The sequence below is a fragment of the Elephas maximus genome, chromosome 17 (assembly GCF_024166365.1).
Source record: "Elephas maximus indicus isolate mEleMax1 chromosome 17, mEleMax1 primary haplotype, whole genome shotgun sequence".
Classification (NCBI taxonomy): Eukaryota; Metazoa; Chordata; class Mammalia; order Proboscidea; family Elephantidae; genus Elephas; species Elephas maximus.
The window spans coordinates 22,952,177-22,967,712 of record NC_064835.1 but is presented as its reverse complement, the minus strand read 5'-3'; the positions used below and the strand labels follow the sequence as shown (position 1 = coordinate 22,967,712).

General features: G+C 37.4%; 2 protein-coding genes across 2 annotated transcripts in view; both read left to right on the top strand.

Moving 5' to 3' along the window:
• LOC126060649 (putative olfactory receptor 8G2) overlaps positions 1-11,553 on the top strand; it is a 306,855-nt gene extending 295,302 nt beyond the window's left edge. The window contains exons 2-3 of the mRNA XM_049856886.1: positions 7,177-7,206; positions 10,253-11,553. Coding sequence (XP_049712843.1) covers positions 10,270-11,205 — 936 coding nt within the window. The 5' untranslated portion in view covers positions 7,177-7,206; positions 10,253-10,269 and the 3' untranslated portion in view covers positions 11,206-11,553. The remainder of the gene's footprint in view (positions 1-7,176; positions 7,207-10,252) is intronic.
• The window catches only part of LOC126060636 (olfactory receptor 150-like), an 881,095-nt gene that overhangs the window by 21,221 nt on the left and 844,338 nt on the right, over positions 1-15,536 (top strand). The gene's annotated exons all lie outside the window — the stretch shown is intronic.

The window sequence follows — 15,536 nt, the reverse complement described above, 5'->3', positions numbered from 1 at the left end:
CAGATGAATATACGGTTATATCAGCACCATTTGTTAAAGAGGCTGTGTTTTCCCAGTTCACAGACTTTGGAACTTTGTCAAATATCAGCTGCTCATAAATTCAAACAGCTCCTGAATTCTCAATTCTGTTCTATTCTGTGTAACTGTTGTACCAGCACCAGGCTGTTTTTATTACCATGGCAATAAAATAGGTTCTAAAATCAAGTAGTGTGAGGCCTCCCACTTCATTTTTCTTTTTCAGTAAGGCTTTACTTATAGGGACCTCTTCCCTTTCCACATGAAGTTGGTGATTTGTTTCTCCATCTCATTAAAAAATGCCACAGGAATTTGGATCGGGATTGCATTGTATCTATATAGATCGCTTTGGGTAGAATAGACATTTACACGATGTTAAGTCTTCCTATCCATGAGCAAGGTATGTTTTTCCACTTATGTAGGTCTCTTGTGGTTTCTTGCAGCAATCTTGTAGTTTTCTTTGTATAGGTCTTTTACGTCTCTGGTTATATTTATTCCTAAGTATTTGATCTTCTTGGGGGCTGTTGTACATGGTATTGATTTGGTGATTTCTCGTCAATGTTCTCTTTGTTGGTGTAGAGGAATCCAACTGATTTTTGTATGTTTATCTTGTACCCTGTTACTCTTCAGAACTCTTCTATTAGTTCCAGTAGTTTTCTTGAGGATTCTGTAGGTCTTTCTGTGTATAAGATCATATCATCTGCAAATAGAGATACCTTTACTTCTTCCTTACCAACTTGGATGTCCTTTATTAGTTTTCCTAGCCTAATTGCTCTGGCTAGGACCTCCAGCACAGTGTTGAGTAAGAGCATCATTGTCTGGTTCCCATTCTCAAGGGAAAAGCTTTCAGACTGTGTCCATTAAGGATGATATTGGCTGTTGGCTTTGTATAAATACCCCTTATTATGTTGAGGAATTTCCCTTCTATTCCTATTTTGCTGAGAGTTTTTATCATGAATGGGTGTTGGACTTTGTCAAGTACATTTTCTGCATGAATTGATAAGATCATGTGGCTCTTGTCTTCTGTTTTACATTTGTGATGGGTTGCACTGGTTGTTTTTCTGATGTTAAACCATCCCCGCATACCTGGTATGAATCCCACTTGGTCATGGTGAATTATTTGTTTGCTATGTTGTTGAATTCTATTGGCTAGAATTTTGTTGAGGATTTTTGCGTCTAAGTCATGAGGGTTATATGTCTGTAATATTCTTTTTTCATGTTGTCTTTACCTGGTTTTAGTATCAGGGCTCTGCTGGCTTCATAGAATGAGTTTGGGGGTATTCCGTCTTTTTCTATAGTCTGAAATACGTTAGTAGTAGTGGTGTTAACTATTCTCTGAAAGTTAGGTAAAATTCTCTGGTGAAGCCGTCAGGGCCTGGGCTTTTGTTATTGTCATTTTGGGGAGTTTTTTAAAATTACTTTTTCAATATTTTCTTTTGTTGTGGGTTTATTTAGTTTTTCTGCTTCTGTTTGTGTTAATTTGGGTAGATAGTGTGTTTCTAGAAATTTGTCCTTTTCCTCTAGTCTCCAATTTCGTTAGAGTACAATTTTTCTTAGTATTCTGTTATGATTCTGTTAATTTCAGTTGGGTCTGTTGTGATGTCGCTCATCTCATTTCTCCTGTTTTTCTTTTGTCATTCTGGCCAATGGTTTATCGATTTTGTTGATCTTTTCAAAGAACCAACTTTTGGTCTTGTTAACCCTCTCAGTTGTTTTTCTCTTCTCCTTTTCATTTAATTCTGCTCTAATTTTTAGTTTTTGCTTTCTTCTGGTGCCTGAGGGCTACTTTTGATGCTCTCTTTCTATTTGTTCGAGTTATAGGGATAATTCTCTGATTTTGACCCTTCTTTTTGGATGTGTGCCTTTATTGCTATAAAATGACCTCTGAGAACTGCTTTGGCTGTGTCCCAAAGGTTTGGATAGGAAGTATTTTCATTCTCATTGGATTCCGTGAATGTCTTTATTCCGTCCTCAATGTCTTTATAACCAGTAGTTGTTCAGTAAAGTGTTCATTTTCCATGCGGTTGATTTTTTTTTCCTTGCTTTTCCTGTTATTGATTTCTACTTTTATGGCTTAATGCTCAGAGAAGATGCTTTGCAATATTTCAATGTTTTGCATTCTGTTAAAGGTTGTTTTATGGCCTAATATGTGGTCTATTCAGGAGAAAGTTCCATGTGAATTAGAAAAGAAAGTCTACTTAGCTTCTGTTGGGTGGAGTGTTCTGTATATGTCTATGAGGTCAAGCTGGTTGATTGTGGCATTTAGATCTTCTGTGTCTTTATTGAGCTTCTTTCCGGATGTTCTGTCCTTCACGGAAAGTGGTGTGTTGAAGCCTCCTACTATTACTGTGGACCTGTCTATCTCTTTTCAATGCTATGAGAGTTTGTTTTATGTATTTTGGAGCCCTGTCCTTGGGTGCATGAATATTTATTATGATTATATCCTCCTGGTATATTGACTCCTGAATCATTATATAGTGTCCTTCCTTATCCTTTGTGGTAGATTTAACTTTAAAGTCTGTTTTGTCAGAAATTAATATTGCCACACCTGCTCTTTTTGGATTGTTGTTTGTTTGATATATATATATTTTCCATCCTTTGAGTTTTAGTTTGTGTCTTGAAGTCTAAGGTAAATTTCTTTAGGCAGCATATAGTTGGATTGTGTTTTTTTGTTATCCATTCTGCCACTTTCTGTCTCTTTATTGTTGCTTTTAGTCCATTTACATTCAGGGTGATTATTGACAGGTATCAGTTTGGTGCTGTCATTTTGACATCTTTGTGTGTGTGTTGTTGACAGTTTCTTTTTTTCTCTTCATTTTTTGTGCTGAGTAGTTTTTCTTTACATATTGTCTTTTCCTCTTTTTCATTGTCCTTGCTTTTGTATTTGCCGAGTATGTTTTTCTTTTTTTTTTTATTTTGATGTGTAAGATTGTCATTTTCCATTTTGGTTACCTTAATATATACTTCATTTTTCTATGTGTAAACCAAAGTTTTCTTTCTTTATATAGCCTTGACTTTCTCTCCATGTGAAAGATCTATGACTACATTTTTAGTCCCTCTTTTCTATTTAATGTTTCACCCTCTACATAATGACATCTCTGTTTCCCTGTTTTGAGTGTTTTAGCTTTGATTTATTGTTGTTACTTCCCTTTCTGGGTTGGTATCTGGTTGCATTGTCCTGTGTTCTAGTCTTGGGTTGTTACCTGATGTTATCGATTTTCTAACCAGAGGTCTCCCTTTAGTATTTCTTGTAATATTCATTTGGTTTCTTCAAATTCCCTAAACTTATGATTATCTGGAAATGCCCTAATTTCACCTTCATATTTGAGAGAGTGTTGCTGAATATAAAATTCTTGGCTGGCAATTTTTTTCCTTCAAGTCTTTAAATATGTCATCCCATTTCCTTTTTGCCTGCATGGTTTCTGCTAAGTAGTCCAAGCTTAGTCTTTATGAGTTCTCCTTTGTAGCTGACTTTTCATTTATTCCTAGCCGCTCTTAAAATTCTCTATTTGGTTTTGGCAAGTTTGATTATAATATGTCTTGGTAACTTTCTTTTGGGATCTACCTTGTGTGGGGTTCAATAAGCATCTTGGATAAATATCTTCTCATCTTTTACAATGTCGGGGAAGTTTTCTGCCAACAGGTCTTCAACAATTCTCTCCATATTTTCTCCCCCCCCCCCACCGTATTCTGGTACTCCAAGCACTCATCGGTTATTCCTCTTGATAGAGTCACACATAATTCTTAGGGTTTGTAATGGACTGAATTGTGTTCCCCAAAAATATGCCTCAACTTGCTTAGGCGGTGTGTGGTTGTCCTCCATTTTGTCATTTTCCTATGTGTTATAAATCATAATCTCTGCCTGTGGTTAAAGGGGTTAGGGTGGAATGTAACACTGTTGCACAGGTCACCTCCCTTATCCAATATAAAGGGAGTTTCGCTGTGATGTGGCCTGCACAACCTTTTCTTTCTCAGGAGATAAAAAGAAAGGGGAAGTGAGCAGAGAGGAGGACCTCATACCACCAAGAAAGCAGGGCGGGGAGCAGAGTGTGTTCTTTGGACCTGATGTACTTGTGCTAAGATACTCCCAGGCCAAGGGAAGACTGATGCATCACAAGGACCTTCCTCCAGAGCTGACAGAGACAGAAATTCTTCTCCTGGAGCTGATGCCCTGTGAGAAAATAAATTTCTGTTTGTTAAAGCAATACGCTTGTGTATTTCTGTTACAGCAGCACTGGATGACTAAGACAGGGCTTCTTCATTTTTTTTTTAAGTCCTTTATCCGACTTTTCCTCACATAAGTTCGTGTCAAGTGCTTTATCCTCAATCTCACTAATTCTGATTTCCACTGCCTCAGTTTTGCTCCCATGACTATCAGTTGTCTACTTCCGAATTTTATTGTTAATCTTCTGGATTTCTGTTTGTTTTCTTTCTATGGATTCTTGCACCCTATTAAATTTGTCATTATGCTCTTCTCTAATCTTCTTAAGTTCCTCTAATGCCTTGTCTGTGTATCCCTTGGCTTTTTCTGTGTTTTGCCTGATCTCCTTCCTGATCTCTTGAAGAGTTCTGTATATTAATCTTTTATGTTCAACCTCTGGTAATTCTAGGAAATTATCTTCATCTGGAAGATTTCTTGATTCTTTGTTTTGGTCACTTGCTGAAGCCATTATGGTCTGCCTCTTTATATGATTTGATATTGACTGTTGTCTCCAAGCCATCAATAAGTTATTGTATTTATTTATTTTATGTTTGCTTACTATGTCCAGCGTCTCGCTTTGTTTTGTTTTGATGTGCTCAGACGGGCTGTTCATGTGGGCTAGTTTGTTTATTGGTGCCTTTGAGGCTGTAATGTCCTGTTACTAGGTAGTTAGAGTTGTTATAGGTATATTAGCCCAGGAATCTGTTTACTTTTCTTGTATGGATTCAGCTCAGTTGTCCAGGTAGTCAGACACCAAGTGTGTGATGCATAATCTCACCTACACTCTTAGACAAGCAGGTGTGATTGGTGCAGGCACAGGTATCTGGCTGCAGTAGGGGGACACATGCAGAGCAAAGCAGGGATCTGACAGCTGCCCTTGTGTGTCTGTGAGGAATAGGTGTACCTGTTCCCTAGAGTGTGTAGGTGGATGGGTTTTGCAGATGGAATGTGGACACTCAATGCTGTTGACTGTAAGGACTAGGAAGCACCACTTATCCTTGGACCCTGTCTTGGGTGGCTAGGTGGAATGGGTGGAGCCACCAGTCCTCAGGCCCCTGGTGTGGATAGGTGAGGACTCTGATTACTAGGTAGAGCAGTGTCAGATGTCATAAGGCTGCCTCTCCACCTTATAGCTGAAATAGTTGAAGTTGAACTTCAGGTATATACCCTGTTATACTGTGCTAATGAGGATGTATGCTGTTGAAATGGCCCCACAGAGGTCTATGTAGTGGTGAAAGGCATTCAGAATCCGTGGGCCCCTTATGCCTGTGTCTAGGCAAAGAGGCTACTTCTGTCCTGAGTTCCCAGCTTAGGGGAGACAGCAAATTATTTTTTCCCTGTTTGCTAATTGTTTCCTTCACCAAGGCAGGAGAATGGCTCAGGATACTTGACAGGTCTTACTTCCAGCCCAGGGAAAGCAGCTATCACTGAAGCCAGCTTGGGACCTGATGCAGTTTGGGGAGAGGTCAGTTAAATGGGAGAATTTTTTCCCAAAGGGGTGTTTTTTATCCACACGGTAGATTAGACACACATACTTATCTTTTGCTCTTTGAGTACTGCATTTCACAGACTCTGAAGGCATCGGTGGACTCTCCATCACTCAGTCTCTCCCACTGTGGAAAACATGTCCCGAATGCCACTGCTCACATCCCCACATTCTCACCAATGGATCTGGCCTGCAGGGTGCTGGTTCCTGCAGGGTCAGGTCTGGCATCTCCTCACTGCTTGTAAAATGTCTCTTCCTTCTCCTGCTGCTCAGTACAATGCCTCAACTTCATGCTTCATGTTCAGCACTCCCAGACTGTCATATATAATTGATTCACTTGTTTTTTGGGGGGTCTTTCTTGTAAGAGGGACCACCGTGAGCCTCTGACTACTCTGTCATCTTGGCACCACGTTTTCTGGAGATCTATTACCATAAAAGTCAGCCATTGAATTCCCCGTGGAGCACTGTTCTACTCTGACACACATGGGGTTGCCATGAGTCAGAGTGAACTCGACAGTTACTACTTTTTTTTTTTTTTTTAATAGATTTGAGTCAGTATTGACTCAGTGGTGGTAGGTCAGGTTTTTTGGTTTTATATTGCAAACACATTTTTTGTTTAAAATTCATGCCCTGCACCACTCAGATTTCTTAGGGAGGTATTGTTTTAAATTTTTTAACTTGTTTTTCCTTGATTTCAGAACTTTCTTCTTCTTAGCTAGTAGATTTTTAAATCTTTTTGAAAACAAAATGAAGTTCTGAAATATCTAAAATGTAATTTATTTACTTGTGAAAAATGATTCAAGTGACTTAATTTAGGACTTTCTTTGTGAAAAAATAATCTACAAAACATATTATTTTAACTTTAGATGGTTTTTATACACTAGGATATAATATATAACAAAGAACTCAAATTTTACTACAGGATCTAGAATGATTAAAAAAACTTAAATTTTAATAGTGCTCAAAATGTTTGTATGTTATGTTGTACCTGCACTATCTTATGTGTGTGTTTTTTAAATGAAATGAATTATTATTTTCTTTTGAATGTTTACTATACTTCATTACTACAATTGACAGTATTCATTTTGCAATGTGATAGCTAACAATTTTTCAATGTAAAGTGGCTTTGAGAATTTTGTAATCCATAAAACAGTTTGTTTTCAGCCCTAAAAATCTTATTATTTGATGTTACATTTATTATACTGTTTAAGGTATGATATATCTAAGGACAGCCTAAGATGTACAAATAATATTGTATTCATCATGTCAATGCCTTCATGGTATCTCAAAGAGAAGTTCTGCAGGGATAAAAAAAAAAAAAAAATACAACACCATAAACCCAATAAACATAAACACCATAAAAGGTTGAAATTGTAGCATTTACCAATCCTAAGACATTTTTTAGTTTTTTCAGAAGCATATCTAATAAGCTAGCAACATTTTTAATGATTGCAAATCTCACTTTATTTTTCAGAACAAGTCAAGGAATTGTGTAGCTGAGAAGGTAAGCAGTTTTTCCTGATACTATGACTACACTCTAGACAAATCACTTTTAAAATCAAGATTTTGCAACATACTTATGTTATCCAGAGACTAGCAGGCCCTCACTCTAGAAGGATTCCTTCACAATCATGGGTAAACTCTACTCCTATAGATAAGAAGCTTCAACAAGAGGAAATGATTTCCTGTTAACATACAAAAAAAAAAGAACTTTCAAAATATAATTATTTAAAATTTTAGATGACTTTAATTTGAGCAATACTCCACAAAGTAGAAAGCAAGAGATTACTTTGTAATAACCTTTGTCTTAGTATTGTACTTGAAACATCTTGGAACATGAAAGCAGATGACTCCACGAAAGGTGCAAAGTTGGCTTTATTTTTACTGTTTTCAGTTATCACACAGTGTGAGCACAAATACCTTCAGTGAACATTTTAGTGGCAAAATGACACCTTTCTCTTATAATAGGAGAATTTTAGATGGAATTGACAATTTGGGAAAGATAATGACTTTGACTTATTTCAAATTGTGAACTTTATTGTGTCCCTTTATCCATCCACCATTCATACAGCAATATCAGCAGGGATAAATGAAAAGTGCAGGACTCATCTCTGTAGGATCTAGGCAGATGCTAGTCTAAATGGAATAACACAAAAATATTAATTACTGCTATCCCAATTTTTCCAGCTCTTATGTTCTTTGAATCTAGCGTGTATTTTGCAACAGACTTTTCTTTTAGGAGAATGGTACCCCCAGAAGTTATCAGTATTAGTCCAAGTCTTTTATTATTACTTTAATTTCCTATCAGTATATCAAATATATCTGTACTATTAGCAAAACATCCTTGACTTTTATATTAAAAATCCACAGAGTCACCATGAACAATTCACTTAAGTCTCTCCAGTTTCAATTTTTTCATCTATGAAATGAGAATAATAAGCTCCTACCATATAGGGTTGCTGGGAAAATATATCAAATATTATTTATGAGGTACCTGGACAGGTCTAATCACATGGTAAACACTGAATAATATCATTCCGTAAAAAAAAATTTTTAATAATAACTAGTAATATCACCCTCATATTAGTTCTTTTCTCAAACACATTTCCTTGCTTTTGATACACCATCAATCTTTGATGATATCTTTTAGATCTCTTTCTTTTGAATATTGAACAGTCATCACAGTATCCCGTGTCAGGAACTCATCAACTTTTTTCACAACTTGCATCTCAGAGATGCGCACGTTCTTTTTGCTTTGGTCTTTAATGCCATCAAACAAACAAAACAAAACCTGCTGCCATCCAGTCGATTCCAACTCATAGCGACCCTATGAAACAGGGTAGGACTGCCCCATAGAGTTTCCACGGAGCACCTAGCATATTTGAACTACCGATCTTTTGGTTAACAGACGTAGCACTTAACCACTGCACCACTAGGGTTTCCTTAAGGCATTGTGGGAGTGATAAAAGATCTGTTTGAAAGGGAGGGCAAAATACACTAAGAAAACCTGCCTAAGATATGCAAGGAGAACACGGTCTAAATACCATGCAAGATTTCCATTCTCCAGCCTTGCTCCTCCAGAACAAAAGCCCCAAGATCATGGACCATGACAAGTTATGCAATAGTATGCAGCACATAGTGTTTGGGGAATGACTGAGTTTTACATTTAGTCATAGAGAACTAAATATGCCATCACAGCCAACAAATGACTTTCTGATATAATAAAAAAGGCAAAGAGGTAGAGCTGAGTCATGCATTCAGGGTAGGAGATTCTATTCTTCTCTGTCACAAAGTTCACCAGCATTTTGGAGGTAATGACAGTGAAATAACAGAGATCAATGCAGGACAAACTGTGGAAATAGTACATGGGTGTGTGCAAGTGAGTCCAACCAGGGTGATCATGCCCAGATTCTCCTCATTAGAAAATGCACTTCCTTCTAAAATGTGCAGCTGAATTTGAGTGATATACATAATGTTAGCCATTCAGTTACTTTCCAGACCCACTATTTGTATACTTCTGAATTGTTACCAGTAAACAAGGTTCTCTCTAAAGGGAAACCAGCCTACATGAGTGGTCAGTACATTATTTTTGTACTTTAAATTAATATTTTCCTTATATTAATTGAAGTGAATGGTTTCTCTGATATGACAAAAAGATAAGACAGGAGAGCAGATATGAGGAGCTAAAAGAAGAAACAGATGGGGAAAAGGGGATGGACCCATGTAGAGACAGTAGGCCTTCTCTCATACAGAACCACTTGTTTATAATATGCCTAAATATGGGCATTATTTAACCACTATGAGACTAATATATAAAATCAGTATACTTGTAATTGTTGTGGAATCCCTGGATAGTGCAAATGGTTAATGTGCCTTGGAAGAAAGTCCTGTTGATCTACTTGCAAAAAATCAACCATTGAAAATCCTGTGGAGCACAGTTCTACTCTGATACACATAGGGTCGAAATAAGTCAAAATCAACTTGATGGTAACCTGTCTGTTTCCTGGTAGGATTTGTTCTGCAGAAGAGTTGAGAGAATTGCAAATAAGGCATGGAAAGTGCTTTGTTGTTGTCACTGCTGTTAGGTGCCAATGAGTAAATTTTCAACTTGTATCGATCCCATGTGACAAAGTAGAACAAGCCATATGGTTTTCTAGGCTGTAATCTTTACAGAATCAGACTTCCAGGTCTTTCGCCAGCAGAGTCACTTGGTGGGTTTGAGCTGACAACCTTCTGGTTAGCAGCCCAGTGCTAAGCGATTGTACCACCAGGGATCAGAACACTCAATATTCTAAGTTATCAGAATAGTTCTTTGAATGTTCAGAGGCCGGTCAGTACTATGACCCACTCTTAGAGCACAGAAATACAAGAAGATATAATTCCACCTGATGTTTATTTGCATGATCCATAATACTTGAACCCCAGGGTCCTTAACTTCCAACATAAAGCAGGGACAGAAGAGAGAATCGGAGATACCTGAATAAGACTTGCATCTTTTTCATACTGCTTAAACAAACACCTACCTCAAATTTCTTCTTCTCTTCCTCCAGAAACTGCCCAGAGGAAAATGGCAGCGGGAAATCACTCCACAGTGACTGAGTTCCTCCTCACTGGGCTAACAGAAAAGCAAGAGCTCCAGTTGCCTCTCTTTCTTTTCTTCCTAGGAGTCTATGTGGTCACAGCGGTTGCGAATCTGGGCATGATCACACTGATTGGGCTCAGTTCTCACCTGCACACCCCCATGTACTATTTCCTCAGCAGTTTGTCCTTCACTGATCTCTGCTGTTCCACTGTCATTACCCCCAAAATGCTGGTGAACTTTGTGACAGAGAAGAACATCATATCCTACCTTGAATGCATGACTCAGCTCTACCTATTTGCATTTTTTATTATATCAGAAGGCTCTATGCTGGCTGTGATGGCATATGATCGCTATGTTGCCATCTGTAATCTATTGCTTTACAATGTCACTATGTCTTATCAGGTCTGCTCCTGGCTGGTAGTTGAGGTATATATGATGGGTTTGATTCGTACCACAGCTGATACATTTTGCACGCTTAAAGTGGTTTTCTGCAAAGCTAAAATAATCAACCATTACTTCTGTGATCTTTTTCCACTACTGGAGCTGTCCTGCTCCAGCACTTATATCAATGAAGTGGTAATTTTGTGCTTCAGTACATTTAATATTCTTGCATCAATCTTGACCATCCTTGCCTCCTATGTCTCCATCATTGCCAGCATTCTGCTCATCCACTCCACTGTGGGCAGGTCCAAAGCCTTCAGCACATGCAGCTCTCACATCTCAGCTGTTACAATCTTCTATGGTTCTGCAGCATTCATGTACCTGCAGCCATCAAGTGTTAGCTCCCTGGACCAAGACAAAGTTTTATACCATTATTTTTATTTTATATTTTATTATTATATTTTATACCATTGTTGTGCCAATGCTGAATTCGCTGATCTACAGCCTGAGGAATTAGGATGTCAGAGTTGCTGTAAATAAAATCATTGAGAAAAGACTATTTTGCAATGGCAAAGACCTCTAATTCTTGGAGAAGATTTAGTAAGTTTAGAATTGCAGAGATAGCAACATATATACAGAAGTAGTGAGATTATTGCATTACTTATTTGGAATAAATATCTAAAGGATAAGACTAGATTCATAGGGTCACATGGAGGACGGCGTCAATTCTAGGAAGTCCCAGACGTCACCCATAGTAACCCATATTACCTCTAATCAATTTTGTAAAAATCTACAAAGAACTTCAGGTGGGGATATTATAATTTATATACATGGGATTTAGCACTTTGTTTAAAAAAGATTTATTTATCTCAATTCATAGAATGATCTGTTTGGGTTATATCTTTTGATCTTCTTGACAATTTGTGTATTTGACCTTTATTACTAATAAATGCACAAACACACTCTTCTAGAAAAAAGTGATCTCAAAATAATTTTTAATCATTTGAAATCTACAAAAGTCAATCCCTACTAGCTACTATGTACAGAGAACTGTATTAAGAAATATGGGGCAGATGGTGAATTATAAGACATAATTACTCCTCTTAAGATTATAACAATATGGTGGAAGAGACTGGTAGAATAATCATGGCTAAATACATTATATGTATTTGTACTTATTTCTTTATGCAACATTTTTTTACTGTGCTTTAAGTGAAAGTGTACATTTCAAGTCAGTTTTTCATACAAAAATTTATACACACATTGTTATGTGTCCTTAGTTGCTCACCCCATAATGTGACAGCACACTCCTCCTCTCCACCTCATATTTCCCATGTCCATTCAACCATCTCCTGTCCCCTTCTGCCTTCTCGTCTCACCTCTGGAGAGGAGCTGCCCACATAGTCTCGTGTGTCTACTTGAGCTAAGAAGCACACTCCTAATGAGTATCACTTTATGGCTTATAGTACAGTTCAATCTTTGTCTGAAGACTTGCCTTCGGGAATGGTTTTAGTTTGGGCTAACAGAGAGCCTGGGGGCCCTGTCCTCTGGGGTCCTCACATGTCAGTAAGACAATTAACCATGATATTTTTACTGGCACTTGAGATCTGCATCCTACTTTTCTCCTGCTCCATCAGGGATTCCCTGTTGTGTTCCCTGTCAGGGTGGTCAGAGGTAGCCAGGCACCATCTAGTTCTTCTGATCTCAGGCTGATGGAGTCTCTGGTTTATGTGGCCCTTTCTGTCTCTTGGGCTAACATTTTCCTTGTCTTTGGTGCTCTTCATTCTCCTTTGCTCCAGGTGGGTTGAAACCAATTGATGTGTCTTAGATGGCCAGTTGATAGCTTTTAAGACCCCAAAAGCCACTCGCCAAAGTGGGATGCAGAACGTTTTCTTAATATACTTTGTTATGCCAATTGACATAGATGTCCCCTGAAACCATGATCCCCAGACCCCCACCCCTGTTACTCTGTCCCTTGAAGTGTTTGGTCGTATTCAGGAAACTTCTTAGCTTTTGGCTTAGTCCAGTTGTGCTGACTTCCCCTGTATTGTGTTTTGTCCTTCCCATCATCTAAAATAATTCTTGCCTACTATCTAATTAGTGAATACCCCCTCGCTCCCTTCTACCTTTGTAACCACCATAGAATGTTTTCTTCTGTGTTTAAACCTTTTCTTGAGTTCTTATAATAGTGTTCTCATAAAATATTTTTCCTTTTCAACTAATTTCACTCAGCATAATGTCTTCCAGATTCATCCATGTTATGAGATGTTTCAAGGATTCATTTTTCTTTATCATTGCGTAGTATTCCATTGTGTGTGAATATGCCATAATTTGTTTATCCATTCATCCTTTGATGGGCTCCTTGGTTGCTTCCATCTTTTTGCTATTGTAAACAGTGCTGCAATGAACAGGGGTGTGCACATATGTTCATGTAAAGGCTCTTATTTCTCTAGAATATATTCCAAGGACTGCAGTTGCTGGATCATATGGTAGTTCTATTTCTAGTCTTTTAAGGAAGCACCAAATTGATTTCCAAAGTGGTTGTACCATTTTACATCCCCACCAGCAGTGTATAAGTGTTCCAGTCTCTCCACAGCCTCTCCAACGTTTATTATTTTGCATTAATGCTAGCCTTGTTGGGGTGAGATGGTACCTCACTGTAGTTTTGATTCACATTTCTCTGATGGCTAATGATCGAGAACATTTCCTCATGTATCTGTTAGTTGCCTGAATGTCTTCTTTGGTGAAGTGCCTGTTCATATCCTTTGCCCATTTTTCAGTTGGGTTATGCAACATTCTTTTTTTTTTGCAGTTTTAGTATTGCGCTGTCACCTCCATTTCCCTGTGAATCCTATATTCATTTTCAACTATTTGTATAGATTTTTCTTTGCACCCATATTAGAGAATCACAGATGTAGAAGTGACATTCTTTGACTATGCATTGAACTCAGATGGATTACTTATTCACATGGAAAAGTTAAAATTGGAAAATTTTGTTTTCTGACTAATTACTTGTGCCCTTCGTCCCCAAAAACTAAATGTTTATTCAGGAAAACAAATTTGGGAGAATTCTTTTGTAGACACTCAATAATTGTTGAGGCTTCAAGTACAAATTTGGTAATCTCACTCCTTACTTGTCAAAGAAGGAGTGTAAAATAGAAAATGTGACTCAGAGAATATATTGCAAAGACTTCTAATCAATAAATTGACTCCTCTTCCCCTTTCCCAAATAAGATCCCATTGGTCTTTTTTAGAATAGCAATCAGAAAACTCTTTTTCATCCTCTTGAGAGGCAATAAACTAAAAACAAACAAAAAATAAACCCATTACCATGGTGTCATTCCTATTAATAACTCTCAGTAGCTTTTGTTGCCTCAGTTACCACCAGCTCCTCTGGCCAGTTGCTGAGCTCCCACATCTTCTCTTGCTGGTGGTAGAGCATCTGGATATATTTCCCCATATCTCCCTAGAAAGTTTCTTCAGACTCTTAAAGACCAGATATTTCACTTTATTTTTAGAGCCACTTCTAGATAAGAGCTATCGGTGTGTTTTTTCTAATGCTTCTAAGATTCAAAGCTTCTGAAACAATTGTATTAAAGAGAAACAAACACGGACATCTCCAAATAACATGATCCTCTTGACTGCTCATCTCTATAATGCTGTGCCCAGATGCAGAGCACAGGGCTACTGGGTCTTTTTAGACCAAGCGTGAACATTTACACCTGGTTAAAGTGTATTTTTAAAATCATCTGACTGGACTGGCATGCCTAAAACTGTGCTTACTTTACAACTTGCCATCAAATAGGAAACATTAATACACTGATGTGGTATCACCCCTTACGTCACCACATAAAATCACAAGTTGTAATGAGAGAGGTGAGGGTATTTCCCTCTTTGGAAACTAAAAAGAAACTTCTTTCTTTGCCTTCTACGTAGTTACTAATCAGTCTTTATCTACGTATCTCATGTCTTAATCCTGCAAAAAGAAATATGTATATCTCTATATGTATGTGATTCCATATATTTGTATATATTTATGTGTAACATATATGTATATGTATGTGAATTATATTCATATATGTATACTGCTTGGATATGTTTCACAAGGGCTATGTTATATGTAATTTTGATTGTATTAATGTAGGCACTGAACAAACAACACCCATTGGGAATTTTTTTTTTTGCCCTGATGAGTGATAGGTTGAAATGACTGTGTATAAGAATTGTTCTTATTTAAGGGTATTTATTTATATATATATTTTTTATTTATATATTAAAAGTTCTTAAAGGTGTTAATGAGATAAAAGTGTGTGAGCCATCTCTAGTTATTCTGAGGACTCGTAGAAAATATGTTATTAAAATATTAGGATAGATATCACACAGATGCCAAAATGGAAATAAAGCTCTACCACAACACAGAGGGAGAGATAGAGAAAAAAAAAATTTACAAATTAGAAAGGAAAAAATGCATGGGCTTGTCAAGTACCCTTACTAAACCAAAACCAAACCTGTTGCCACCTAGTCAATTTTGATTCATAGCGACCCTATAGGACAGAGTAGAACTGCCCAATAGGGTTTCCAAGAAGCAGCTTGCTAGTAGATTTGAAGTGCCAACCTTTTGGTTAGCAGCCAGGCTCTTAACCACTGCACAACCACAGCTCCAAGTACCATTACAGAAGGGTACATATAATCAAAAGATTTGATAATAAGAAAGAACATGATATATTAAATAAATTCAAACACTAAGCCCTATGATGGACTTGGATAATGTTCTCATACTGAGTTTGTCTCTCATTCCTTCTGACACAAGTATATTTTAATGTGTAAAAGAAAACAATTCCTCATTAATAATTAGCATTTTCATGGACCAC